The sequence below is a fragment of the Panthera pardus genome, unplaced genomic scaffold (genome assembly GCF_024362965.1).
Source record: "Panthera pardus isolate Hobbes unplaced genomic scaffold, ASM2436296v1 HiC_scaffold_6, whole genome shotgun sequence".
Lineage (NCBI taxonomy): Eukaryota > Metazoa > Chordata > Mammalia > Carnivora > Felidae > Panthera > Panthera pardus.
Window position 1 is genome coordinate 116,304,969 of NW_026526991.1, and position 14,930 is coordinate 116,319,898.

General features: G+C 36.9%; 1 protein-coding gene across 10 annotated transcripts in view; it reads right to left on the reverse strand.

Annotated features, from left to right (window-relative positions):
• Positions 1-14,930, reverse strand: part of ANKRD26 (ankyrin repeat domain containing 26) — a 113,773-nt gene that overhangs the window by 55,663 nt on the left and 43,180 nt on the right. For 8 of the 10 annotated variants that reach the window (XM_019465279.2, XM_053895823.1, XM_053895821.1 and 5 more), the window contains 8 exons: positions 11,989-12,115; positions 11,618-11,679; positions 7,935-8,025; positions 5,750-5,848; positions 5,091-5,119; positions 4,925-4,997; positions 3,019-3,276; positions 19-92 (listed from right to left, as the gene is read on the reverse strand). In XM_019465279.2, the coding sequence (XP_019320824.2) occupies positions 19-92; positions 3,019-3,276; positions 4,925-4,997; positions 5,091-5,119; positions 5,750-5,848; positions 7,935-8,025; positions 11,618-11,679; positions 11,989-12,115 (813 nt within the window). The remainder of the gene's footprint in view (positions 1-18; positions 93-3,018; positions 3,277-4,924; positions 4,998-5,090; positions 5,120-5,749; positions 5,849-7,934; positions 8,026-11,617; positions 11,680-11,988; positions 12,116-14,930) is intronic. The other 2 variants (XM_053895820.1, XM_053895822.1) reach the window with 2 other exon arrangements.

Here is a 14,930-nt window from a genome sequence, read left to right on the forward strand (position 1 = left end):
ATTTAACGTTTTACATACCTGTGGGTGGTTATTTTCACTTCCATCAAGCCTTTCTCGCTCTTCCACTGATGTTAATTCTAAGTCTAGGTCTGCTGACAAATATATACATTTAGTTAAAATGGATTACTCAGAATGGTTAGATAAAAGCTATAACCTTCATAAAAATAGAAAATAACATTTTATCAATTGAAAGCTTAAATTAATCTTTACCTGAATATTTACTTCTTTTTTTTTTTTTAATTTTTTTCTAATGTTTATTTATTTTTGAAGGAAAGAGAGACAGAGCATGAGCAGGGGAGGAGCAGAGAAAGAGGGAGACACAGAATCCGAAATGGGCTCCAGGCTTTGAGCTGTCAGCACAGATCCTGACGTGGGGCTTGCACTCACAAACCAAGAGATCATGACCTGAGCTGAAATCGGTCGCTTAACCGACTGAGCCACCCAGATGCCCCCTGAATATTTACTTCTTTAAGAAATACTTATAATTATCTAAAACTTCAACAAACCATTTGGGAAATACTAGATGTCACCAGCTTAAATGCATACAAACATCTCAAAGATTCATTCACAAATCCATCCACCTAACATCAATGAACAAAACAATCAGAAACAAAACAAAAATTTTAAAAAACAGTAGAAACGTATAAAGTCACAACAGACTTGTAACAGTACCTCTTTAATAACACACTAAGATTCAACTACAACATTATTCATGGTTTCCAAAATTACTATTACTTTTTATGCTTTTATCAGTGTATACCCTTTCTATAGGTGTATGTTCCTGATAAGTAAACATTCCTGAAACGTTTTCCTCCACTATTTGACAATTTTCTTCCCATCTTTTAGGACTCAGACTGCTTGCTATGTAGAGTCATCCTTGTTAATGGCTATCTTTCCCCAGATAAATAGGTGTCTCTTTCTCTGGGGCTACCTTAGTACTTTATAGATTTTTCTAGTGTATCTTCACCACCTGAACTGTAAATTATTTCTTTACGTATCTTCTACTTTTGCTCCTAGACTGTATGGGATAATCTCTTAAATCATCTTTGTGTCAACAGCCTTTATTTATTTTATGCAGTAATTATTTACGGAGTTCCCACTAAGTACTAAGCACCTAGGTTTAGAGAAACATGTAGATAAAAGGTGTCAAGAATGGCTTTTCAAGAGAGAAATGACTGAGCTAAGACTCCAACATTGAGGTTAGCGAGATTCAAAGGTGTTAGAAGGCAGAAAAAGGGGAGAGCATGCAAGGCCTTAGCAAGACAGGGAGAGAAGCACATGACAGGGTAACTATTTGTCCAAAATACAGGGATCAAAGAGGAAGACATCACCAGCAGTTCAGAATGCCAGAGAAAAAAGCAGACAGTAGAAAGGTGTAAAGATGGAGAGTTAGGCAGAAGTCTAGATTATGAGAGCCTTATATATAATTTTAAGATGCCTGGACATAAATATGTTTTCAACAGTAGCTCATGGTCCTCTTTGCATTTGAGACAAATCACTCTAAATACTGTGGGGAAGGATGAATTTGAATGGCATAATAATAAAAGATGGGAGATGAATTAGAAGGCAGTAATATAAAATAAAGATGATGCACATCCAAACTAACAGAATGGTTCCAGAAATACTCAGGATATAAAATTATTAGGACCCAGCACAGACTAAATCTGTATTAAATGAATAAACACACAATCTTCAGTCCCTGGAGAACTAACTCTGTTCATAACTTTATAAAAAGGCATCAAGTAAGAAATGATCTATATGAACTGGTTTAAGCTGCTTGTATTTATTTTGTAATTTTTCTATTTCATATCCTTCTATGTGTTACAGAAGCCTGTGTAGGTGTTTTGTTTTGAAAGTCCTGCCTCTGGGATCTACCAAGCTCATGAAGAAGTAACAGCAAACAAGTCACCTGTATATTAAATAACTTTGGATTTATAGCCTATACTCACTACTCTAGGAAAGAGCTCAAAATCTTTTGAGAATACATGTTAATTTTAGAAATCAAGAAAGAAAAGAACATAAAACTAGAGGTGAAAAAAATATTGTACAATTTATTAGTACAGACCTGATCAAATGACTGAAAAGGGGCACTGGTACATAAAGTAGAACACACATTAGATGTCATTAATCAATAGACTGAGTATCTTAGAATTAAAATTGGTTTTCCAAGGGGCGCCTGGGTGGCTCAGTCAGGTGAGCGTCCGACTTCGGCTCAGGTCATGATCTCAGTCTGTGAGGTCGAGCCCCACCCGCATCAGGCTCTGTGCTGACAGCTCAGGGCCTGGAACCTGCTTCAGATTCTGTGTCTCCCTCTCTCTCTGCCCCTCCCCTGCTGATGCTCTCTCTCTCAAAAATAAATAAAAATATTTTAAAAAAATTTTTAAAGATACTATTTAAAAAAAATTGGCTTTCCATATATTATTTTTAAATAATACAGCACTCTTTAAAACCAATATTCCTTGTGAACTATTTATTCATTAAAAATAATAAAACAAGGCGACAGACTATGTGTACATAGCTGAGAAGATGATACTATGTGATAAATTCTCAGTGATTCAATTGAGAAAGCCAACACTAGAATAAAATCATAGAAAATATAGGAAGTATTTTAATATTTTGTTTGGGAAGGTGCTTTTTTTGTTACAGTGATTATAGTATGACCGATATTTGTGAATTTAGAGCTATAAAAATAAAGCTAAGAAACTATGTTTTGAGTAGTCAATCTTTGGATCTGTACCTAGTTTTTCCAACTAGTCCGAAAGTTCTAAATATAATCCTGCTACCCATTCTCCAGTGTACACTAAATGCTAGCCTAAAAGAAATTAATTTCTCCATGTCTCTTTGCTATCTGTATGTTGCTTTAGTCAAAGGAAGAATGCAAATGTATTGCTAAAAGTACTCTGGTTGTAGGTTACGTAAAAAGAATAAACACAAATTAAATTTTGCCACAAAATTATTTTCGAAAAACCACAACTATGGTGAAGCCACGAAGAGGTTGAATTCTCTATGCTTCATTACCTTCTTTGCTCTCTCTGTTTTCTGGTAACTGTGATTCTCTCAGGTCATGGAGTGTACAATTACCTAACAGCAGCACAGTTCCAATATTAATCTTTTCTTTATCTATTAAGGTTATCGGTCCAGAATCTGTGGATGCTGACTGATTTTTGATCATTGGTTGTGATACAAATGTGCATTTATCATCAACCTTCAAATTCTTGGATGTTTGACAAGTCTCATTACCGAAGGTCAAACTAGTAGACTCCCATTCCGAAAAATCTGAAAACAAAGTTTCATTTATTAGAACGTAAATAGTAATACATACTTGACTAATTTGTATCAATTCTTTCCTCAGAGAAGCAGTTCCATATCCTCCTCTCCCTCTAAACACACTACTACTCCTTCAGAGCTTATTGTATTTTACATGTCCTATATTTGACATTCACATAGATAAATTTAACTAGTCTCTCATTTTTTCTTTTTAATTCTCTACCATTATATACTTTGATTCATTCAAGCAACTCTATTACATATTCTGTATCTCATAAAAGCTTTATTTATTAATAATTAAGACTGCTCAAGGTTATGAATATTTTAGTAACAAAATCTATGTCTAACCATTTATTTTATGTTTAAATATGCACTGTGTGTTCTAAAGACATGGGTTTTAAAAAAAACTTTTAATGAATGGTACTACTTTAATCACAATGAAATGGTCTTTCCTCAGTGTACCAATATCATCAGAATTCAATTTTTAAGCCTTGGCTAAACATAAATTTATATGGAAACAAAAGCCTTGAGTGACATAATTGTTGCCATGTAAAAACAGGATAAGTCTCAGTCTACACTAGATCCAAAAAATAGTGCCATGAGACAGAAAATGAATATGTAACAAAAATATATATTTTTTTAAAAAAAGCAAGATTGTCTGATTTAAACCTCTTAAGACAAGTGAAAGAAAGAAAATGCAGAAGTGGAACTTAAATGTCCATTTCATCACAAAGGCCCCTTTATCATTTCACATCCATGAACCCTGTATATGGTTTAAAACAGTTCTCCAGTGTCATCTGAAAATCCCTGGAGTCCCAGATCTATCCATTCAGGCAGTCCAAGAGGTCAAAACTATTTTCACAATAATACTAAATATTATTTGACATTTCATTCTCATTTTCATATTAAGTGTACAATGGAGTCTTCTAAAGATATGATATGCAATAGTATCACAACTGAGGGTCATAGCTCTAATGGCTAACAGAATATATGACTGTGTATACCTGTATTTTAAATGTTTCAGGTTTAATTTTTAATATTGTAAATACCAACATATGCAACCCACTTAAACAGAAGTTCTTTGGAATTCCCAATAATTTTTAAATGATATAAAAGGACTATGAAGCCAAAAAGCTTCAGAATTACTGTTTTAAAAGATTGTATCTACTAAATATAAAAAATAATTACTTCCCCCATTTTTAATAATCAAAGACATCATACATACATACACACATACACAAATACACACAGTCTGCTAAGCAGAACATATTTGGCTTAAAATGTTATTTAGATAACATGAAATCAAGTTAAAACACAATGGACATGTTAACAAGTGAAGCTTTACTCTAGGTAAAGGTCAGAATTCAAACAAGCATTTTGCACACTGGAAAAATCTAAGAGTCTAATAATTAATATTAGGAATATTTAGGATTCCAAAATAAAACAAGAAACATGAACTAAAGCTCATATTTTTTAAATCTCTTTTTCCTATGCTTGTAAATATCTTTTCTTCAAACATGGATACCAACAATGACATCTACCTTATTTATGTCAAATCCTTCAACTAAATGTGCCACCAAAAAAAATTAGGAATGAGAGCATTTCAAATATTTTAGAGTACTTCTTTCCACTGTTAAATTTGTATTGTAAAATTTACCTGATCTGGATGTCTGTATATCTTTCATTCCTACTGTTTTATCAGAAAAAGAATCTTCCACTTCAACGGTAGGCTGAATGGGTATTGAAACAATATGATTAAGACATAATGTACATGTCACACAGTCTGTAGTTAAAAATTCAGGATAAAAATATAGAAGTTTTACCTTCAAGTGAGGATATTTTTCAGGAGGATCTAAAAAGCAAAAGGGACAAATAGTCAATTATATGTAAATATGAAAGCCAACTATACACTCATGCAGTTAGTACTGAGCAGAATCCTCATGCTTCGCTTTGAAAATGATTACATTAGGTTTTGGTGTTTTATTTTTGGGGGGACAGGAAGGTGGGTTAAGACAGTGACAAGACAGAAATATGAACACATTATACATACTGAAGAAAAAATAGGAATATAGGCTCCACAGAACATGCAGTTAGGATGTCAAAAGTTAAGATTATGTTTCAAATGACTAACTAAAATAGAAAAGTGCACATGTACCAATGTGAACATGCTGACTGATGTAAAGAAAAGCAATCTTGAATTAGAGGAACAATTCATGACCCTGAGAGGATAAATGTGGAAGCCGATAGCAGAATGCAACAGCATACCCTTAATGTGCAGTACAGCAAAATCATTTATACCATTATACTACAAGTATTTACCATGTTCTTCAATTTGTCCTGTAATTTAGTCAGTACACAGTTGTGATGACGGTTCAGTTGAATGCATAATTTCTTTCTCATCAGAGCAAGTGTACTGAATTGATCAGCTTGGATATATACTTGTAGAATAACAGTTAATAAAAGTATTCATTTTTGTTCATACCCATGTGGGTTACTGGTATGCCTACATTTCTTGTATCCTCTAGTTTAGCCATCTTAAAGTTTCTTGATCCACTCATGCAAGAAGGTATATAAAACACATCTAAGAAATAATGTATAATAAGCTTTTAATATGGAAATATGATTACCAAAAGGGAAAAATAAAATTAATTGCCACAAAATTTTTAGATACCAAAAATCTTTTCTGTTTCAAAATCAGCATCATATTTACTGAAAATAACCATTTTAGCATTTAGGGAATTAACCCTATCACTTCTTTTGTTTCCAAAATTAGTTTGATTTGGTAGATCACGTAAGCCTTTAAAAAAGTCTTTTACGAAATAGCTATCATTATCATGGGGTACCTAGGTGACTCAGTCGGTGGAGCATCCGACTTCAACTCAGGTTATGATCTCATAGTTTGTGGGTTCAAGCCCCGCACTGGGCTCTGTGCTGACAGCTCAGAGCCTGGAGCCTGCTTCAGATTCTGTGTCTCCCTCCCTCTCTCTGCCCCTCCCCTGCTTGCCCTCTGTCTCACGCTCAAATAAACATTAAAAAATTTTTAAAAATAGCTATCATATATTAGCTGTCTTAAAAAAAATAACAGCCAATGCTTCCATATCCAAATTAATCTCATTTGAATAATGAATACCAATGCAACATGTATCTTTGATGTCTAAGAAATCTGAGGAGGATAAATGAGTGGCTAGGTTTTACCCCAATTCTAGAACTCCACTTGCTTTTAGTATTCTTTGGAGTAGCTGTGATCTAATCTTCTGATTTAGTGCACATGTACTCCAGCCATCTAACGTGAATTCTCTCGAGTTTCCTCCTCAACTCCAAAATTTCCTAGCTAACACACCATGCATTTCTCTCTCTTTCCCTTCACTAGTCCTCCTTCTCAACAGTAATTTCTGGATCTATGGTCTTGAATGTTCCACTTTTATATTCTTGTTATAGATTATCTCTACCACATTTTTCCTCTTTGTTTAGCAGGAGTATCTTACATCTATACCCTCTATACCCACTATCAACTCCCCCAAAATGTTTATTCATTTTTGAAAGACAGAGAGAGACACAGCACAAGCAGGGGTGGGGCGGAGAGAGGGGGTGGAGACACAGAATCCGAAGCAGGCTCCAGGCTCCAAGCTGTCAGCACAGAGCCTGATGCGGGGCCCGAACTCACGAACCGCGAGATCACAACCTGAGCCCAGAGGCCGACGCTCAACCGACCAAGCCACTCAGGTGCCTCCAAAAAATTTTGTTTTTAATGTATATCTTTGACACAGATAGAGACAGAGTATGAGCGGGGGAGAGGCAGAGAGACAAACACACAGAATCTGAAGCAGGCTTCAGGCTCTGAGCTGTCAGCACAGAGCCTGACATGGGGCTTGAATCCACGAACTGAGATCATGACCTGAGCTGAAGTCGGACACTCAGCCAACTGAGCCACCCAGGCGCCCTAAAAGTCATAAACTTTCTAATGGAACTTTTTATCAGAGCTATAGCTTCCTTGATGTCTCCCTAACTGACCCTCCTTCCAATTCTCTTATTTTGCACTAAATGATAACTCTCTTATGAAGTACCTCCAATTTGATATGGCATTAAGGTATGTACATTTATCACTGACTATAAATGCGTAAGTTCATCCATGGTAGATAGGACATAACTCTGCATCATCAGCTGTCAGTCCTTAATGTCTTCCAACAAAGAGGATAACAGTAAGAGTGGGAAAATTTTGGTATGCTACTCTGACAAATTCTAGTACTGGAAGCTCACCTTACAGTATTCCTACATTTCAAATAGCCTGCTATTCCTTTTAAAGAACTAGTGTATTTTATTTACCACCTTCCAGTAGAAACACTATAAACACCCGCTTACTTTCCTTCATTTATTCCCTGTAGTCTCCACTGTTCTCATCATTCCCTCTTTGGCTCTTTTCTTATTTCCTGAGGTTCCTTAGGTCTTACAGTATCTTGAAAGGGAACTAGTCATTTAGCTCCTTTGGTGGCACTCTCAATTTAATCTGTTGCTGACACCACATAAGATACAACTTACCTCCTTTTCACATCTCTTTCTCTTTACTATGCATTTAATAGGTGATTTTCTTTAGATATTAGAATATATCAGTATTCCTGTTTTAAATCAACATTCTGTCCAATGACCTCTTAGTAAAATACAGTTCTTACCTTCTACTTGTCCATTTAATATACTTTGCCCTTTCTGATCCGCAGCTCCAGATAAATGAGGAACATATTTGTTTGGACTCTCAGACATACTCTGTTAAAATTAGCATCAATAATGAGTTGCGTAAAGATTTCCTAATCCTTTTCTAAGAAAATATCTGAATTTCCGATTTTAATAACAGACTTACAAATAAGAAAAACATATTGAAAACCAAAACATTTAAATAGAAAACCTCATATATGCTCTCTTGATTAAGTGTACCTTTTAATCTTCATTTGGCTATTGACTCTGTAAACTGAACATGGAAGGCCAGAATACTTTCATAGACAGAAGACTGACTTATATGCACATTTCAAAAAGGAACTAACAAAACACCTTATTTTGCATTCCTGATCAAAATAAAAGGACATTTAAAATAAGTATTTAAATAAATTCTTCAGGGGCGCCTGGGTGGCTCAGTCGGTTAAGCGTCTGACTTCAGCTCAGGTCATGATCTCACAATGCGTGGGCTCGAGCCCCACGTCAGGCTCTGTGCTGACAGCTCAGAGCCTGGAGCCTGCTTTGGATTCTGTGTCTCCCTCTCTCTCTGCCCTTCCTCCACTCACGTGCTCTGTCTTTCAAAAATAAATAAACATTAAAAAAATTTTTTTAAACAAATTCTTTAAAAGTATACTTGCTATAAATTTAAACTGCTTCTAATAGAATGGCAGACATTTGTTTTAGTGTTAATTGATATCTAATATGATAAGAAACTTTGGAGTATATCATGTTGAGTATAAACAAAACACTGTTGCAGCTGCTGCTTCATTTAGGTAAACAAAGGCTTGAAATTTTTATTGATGAAAGAAGGGTTGGATCGAATGGCAAAGTAGTAAGAAAAACTTTTCTTAAAATTATGGTTAACTAATAGTAAAAAAATTTTAGATATGGGTATGAAACTCTTCAAAAAGTGTTGTTAAGCTTTTAAAAGGCAAGTATAAGAACATTTATTTATTAATCACCTAAAATGTGCCAAGCACTTATCTCAGTATGCACATTTTCTTTTCTACACACAACAATGATTATGATGATGGAGTGGGTCTTCCTACTTCTTGGTCACTCTAAGACATTAGAGTAAAATGATGATCCGTGGTTCTCTCTGTCCAGAATGTCCCTCGCCAAGACCTTCACATGACTGGTCCGTCTCATCTTTCACTTGGCAGCTTTTGCCACACTCAGATCTTTTCTGACTACCAAAATTCCTACTCCCACTCTCATCCTCATCCTCACTGCAAACTCCCCCAATATTCTCTAACCTAACATTCTCCATTTTCTTTCTAGGAAGCATTTATACTGACTTATAACGGATTGCTGTTTACTTACTTTTCTGCTCCGACCACTAAAACCTAACCCCTCAACTTGTACACTCAGTATCTAACTGCTTGGTACACAGTCAGTATATAAGGACAAATTTATTAAGGTCAAAACATTTGCAATAATCTCATTGAGAAGATCTCAAAAGTACCAAATCACTATACTGTTGACCCTTGAACAAACGAAGGGTTAAGGGCTCTGATGGCCATGCACTTGAAAATCCACAAATATCAAAAACGTAGCTACTAATCTACTGAATTTCCTACTTTAAAAGCAATTAGACGAGGCACCTGGGTGGCTCAGTCGGTTTGGTGTCCAACTTCGGTTTAGATCATGATCTCACGGTTCGTGAGTTCAAGCCTCGTGTCGGGCTCTGTGCTGACAGCTCAGAGCCTGGATCCTGCTTCCGATTCTATGTCTCCCTTTCTCTCTGCCCCTCCCCCACTCACAATGTGTCTCTCTCTGTCACTCAAAAATGAATAAACGTTAAAAACTTTTTAAAAATAAATAAAAGCAAAAGCAATTAGACTTAAAAATCGAAAAGTATATATTAAAAACCAGAATATTAAAGCAGAAACCCTCTAATCTACCTGTTAATCCTCATTCAGCCATTAACTCTGTAAATTGAGCATGGAAGGTCAGAGTTACTATAACGAAATGCTGACCTTACCAGTAATATAAACAGTCGATTAACACATGTTTTCTATGTTATATGTATTAAATACTGTATTCTTACACTATAAACTAAAGAAAAGGTTATTAAGAAAATCGTAAGGAAGCGGTGCTGGCTGGTGCTGTCAGTTAAGGGTCAGGCTCTTGACTTTGGCTCAGGTCATGATCTTACAGGTCGTGGGTTCAAGCCCAATGTAAGGCTCTGTGCTGGCAGTGTGGAGCCTGCTTAAGATTCTCTATCCCTCTTCCTCTACTCGCATGCTCTGTCCTCTCTCTCTGTTTCTCAAAATGAATAATAAAAAAAGAAAAAAAATCGTAAGAAAGAGAAAATACATTTACAGGATGGTACTGTATTTATAGAAAAAAAATCTGTATGTAAGTGGACTCCCACACTTCAAACCCATCTTGTTCAAGGGTCAACTGTATACACATATGATGTCTCTACTAATAGATTACTGAAACTTAACACAGCCCAAATTAGAAAATCAAAAGCCCATTCTAACTTTCCCATTCTCTTCTGGACACTACTGCCATTTTATTGGCCTTCAGACATCTTCACATAAAAAAAGTATTCTTGGAGAGCCTGGGTGGCTTTGTCAATTAGGCGCCCAACTTTGGCTCAGGTCATGATCTCACAGTTCATGAGTTCAAGTCTTGCACTGGGCTCCCTGTTCTCGGTGCAGAGCCTGCATCGGATCTTCTTTCCCCTCACCCCCCCTCTCAAAAATAAAGATTCAAAAAAAAAAAGTATCCTCAATATTTAGTAAGTCACTAAATACCACTGTGATCATTTTGTCTTCTATTTCTATAGCCCCCTTTACAGTTTTCAAAGCGTTACCACATCTGTTCATTACACAAAACCAAGAGATGAGTATTAGTACCATCTTTAGGAACGAGGTCATTGACACTGAAACAAGTTAAACAAGTTTTTCCAAGATCCCACAGCTAGGAAGTGATGGAACCAAGATGACAGCATGTCTTTTGACTTCAAATACAGTGCTTGCGGCATTATGCAGCAGCTGCCTGTGTCTAAGAGATCAGGCCCTTTTTACCTCTATCCTTAGTTATCACCTTAGAATAGGTCATCATTACTTTACTTATATTACTATACGTGTGCCACAATGTTATTTTAACTATCCAAAAAGGGTTTTATTATTAAAGCACCACTAAACCAAACTGTGGTTATCATAATCCCAATGCTCCTTGTAGATCTACTTGGCAATCAAATACAATATTTTCAAGTCCCAGGCATTATCTTTTGAAGGTTCAAGTTGTAAAACACCATAATCCAAACTCTTTCTGGATGTCATTAGGAGTTTGACACATCCATATACACCACAGAATCATACATTTGGCCATAGGTTGAGTATTTCTTTAGTAATTCTTTAGTTTAGATAACTTAACTTCAAAACCCAAACTAATTCCCTCTAAGCCTTAGTTTTCTGTACTAATACTAAGCAACTTTCATTAAGTTTGCAAGAGAACTGTATTATACTGTATTGTCATAATTAACACATAATTATTTTATCAATTATAGGTAAAAATATAAGGAAATGGTTTCTATGGGCAAATGCAGAGATGAGAGAATAAAGTCAAAGCATCTCTTTGATGTTTTAACATCACTCAATGCTTATATTTAAAAATAATAAGAAGACAGTACCTCAGGATCAGAAGGTGATTCTACATCTTCCTCTTCTCCTAATCCTAATGCTGACATCATATCTATAAAATACAGATGAATTAATGAAAACATGTTACTATGAATTTTAAACACATAGTCTATCTCCATTCATGAATATTTCAATAAAATAAAAGCAATAGCAGAAAGGATGTTCAGGGAGTTGATTCTCAGGAAGAAAAAGGTGGTAGTACTTGGGATACTTATAAAGAAAGCAAAAGACACATAAAGATAGCAACAGAAAAATATCTTAACGAAAAATGAATAATATATTTGGACCTACATACTTTCAGATTTTTTTCATACTAGCATTTAATCATAGAAAAACAACTCACAGAGATTCACTAGCTTACCACTTCTGTAATTTTTATGCACTCCACCAGAAGTCAAACTGTCATTAACTGTTTGCTCTGGTGGCACATTTTCAATAATACCAATACCATCTTCCTTTGCTTCCATTGCTGACTTTGCTGTTCCTTCCTATAAAAACAACACAAAACAAAAACCCAGCTTCAGAAAAACATCACATTAATTCATTTGGTCACGCACTCACCCACTCAGAAAGACAAACACATACTATATCTGTCAAGTTATAGGCACTATCCGGGGAGGAGCTGGAAATATAAATAAAAGACAGAGTCTGTTCTATAGGCTAGTAGTGGTAGAGATGCATGAAAACAGGTAAGGACAGAAAAATATCCCCTAGTTCTACAAGTGAAGTGAATAACGCACAGTGAACGCACAAAGGAGAAAACACTTACATTTGGGAAGCTCAGCAAACTCTGGGAAGATAAGGCTGTATCTTAAAAGACAGACAAGTACACAGGGAGGGTGTGAAGGGCATTCTAGAATGAGCAAAGGATCAAGTATGAAATAATATAGTAAGTGACAACACCTATGGAATATGGCAGAACTGGAACAGAGTTATTGGGAAGGGGATAGATAGATATTACTGGAACATCAGGACGAAACCAAAAAATAAAAAGATCAAGTGTTATGCTAGAACATGAGTTTCCTCCTTCAGGTAATGGGGATCCATTAAATAAGCAGAGGAATTACATCGTCACGAATATATTTTAGAAAAGTCACTCTGACAGCAATGTAGGATGAACATAAAGGAAGCAAAACCAGAAGAGTATTGCAAAATTATAGGTGAGAGAGTGAATTATAGGAATAACATGAAAAATGGTAAGCAGGTACAAAATATCGAATGTGGTGAGTGACTGGATGCGGTCGTTTCAGGGAAGTTTGGCCAGGACTTTTCCTGTTTCAGGGCTGCTATTTATTAGGCTAGGGAAAACAAATGACAGAGCAGATTACAAAGAGTCAGGAAAGAGGAAAGGGAAAGGGTCAGAAACAATGTCTTTAAACTAGGACATATTAAATTTGAAGTACCCAGGGGACTTCCAAAGAAAATTTTAGGGCCACTTGATTGCCTCAGTCAGTTAACACCTGACTCTTGATTTTAGCTCAGGTCATGATCTCACAGTTCATGGGTTCAAGCCCCCCATCTGGTTCTGCACTGACAGTGCAGGGCCTGCTTGGGATTATCTCTCTCTCCCTGTCTCTCTGCTATTCCCCACTTGTGCTCTCTCTCTCTCTCTCCAAATAATAAATGAATAAACTTAAAAAAAAAAAAGACAGAAAATTCAGATCAATACATTTCGAGGAAGAAAAGCCCATAATATCTATAAAACATATTGAACTGATATAATAATGCAAACCTACACAGAACTCTGAAATTGTGAAAAGGAAAATAAAAGGAGGAGGGAGGAGTTAAGATGGCAGAGGAAGGGGATCAGAATTTCCCTTGTCCCTCAAACACAGCAGTATTGAGGTCAGAGCACTTGGAACACCAGGAATACAGGCTGCACAGTGACAGAAAAATCTCCACAGGTGCAAAGAGACAGCTTGGTGAGACAGAAGTGTGTGTATGCGAATTAGGAGAAATAAAATGGGCAACACAGGCATGGAGTGGGGGAAGCCCTTCGGTGGAAAAACGAACGGAAGAGAAAGAGAGGCTGTGGGAAGTGTGGGATTGTATTTGGATAAGAGAAAACCTCTCCGGACCACGGACCAAGGAGAGGTCCAGAGAGTCAATTTCTACTTTGCAAAACTGCCTTAGAAGCTAAAAATCAGAATTTTCAAGGTTGCCAGACTTTAGACCAGAGCTGCCACCTCCCACGCCTGGTGGGGAGGGAGCCACCCCTAGGCTTGGTAGCAATCTCAGGGCTACACTGGTAGAGAACAGTCCCCTCCCTTGAGTACAGTGGAAAGAGGGTATATTACCCCCCAACCAAGGGAAAAAGACCCTGCAGGCACAAGCCAGAGGCCCTTTGTCCCCTGGACAGACTGGCACTACCCCAGAACCAGGTCTGGGGGAGCAGGGATCCTCTAAGGTTTTGAATCCCAGCTGAGTGCTCAGGAAGCATAGGAGACTGTGGAGCAAGGCAAGCCGGCCCCCCCAGGCTATTCTGTGAGGACAGCCTAAACAGTGAGGTTTGAGGCACCTCGTGTGGGGAGTTGAGATTAGAGTGTCGCCATTTTTCTCCCCACCAACATGGTGGGGTTTCAGGGAACGGACACGAGCCCCAATGGAGGCAGACCCATTACACCAAACCCCGCCCCTCTGGGCCTTGTAACTGCTTCTCTAAGGTAGTGAGACTGACACTGACGGAACCAGACAGCCCTTCCTCCAGACCAGCACAGCCTCCAGTCCCGGGCACTAGTAGACAACTGTCCTGTGGTTGTGTATGTTAGTTTGTTTTTTTTTTACTTTAATTACTTTTTTTTCTTTTCTTTTTTCTTTTCTTTCTTTTTATTTAATATTTATTTCCTTATTTTGAGAGGAGAGTGAGTGAACAAGCAGGAGAGGTGCAGAGAAAGGGAGAGAGAGAGAATTCCAAGCAGGATCCATGCTGTCAGTGCAGAGCCTAACGCGAGGCTCGAACCCGCGAACAGTGAGATCATGACCTGAACCAAAATCAAGAGTCGGACATATAACCACATGAGCCACCCAAGCACCCCTCTTTTCTTTCGGTTTCTTTCCTTCTCTTTTCCCTTTTCTTTCTCCTCTACTCTTTCCTCTCCTCCCTTTGGAATCAGCCTCATAGTCTCTGATTTGACTTTACGTCAAATCTTACTATATATATTTTTTCTTTTTTCCTCTGTTTTGGTTATTTGTTTGTTTAAAAGCGGGCATTTTACTCTATTCCTTTCACACCTTTTCTGTATCTCCTTCTTTATTTTCTTCTCTCTCTTTCTGGATTAAGCCCTATAGTTTTTTTTGTTTTTT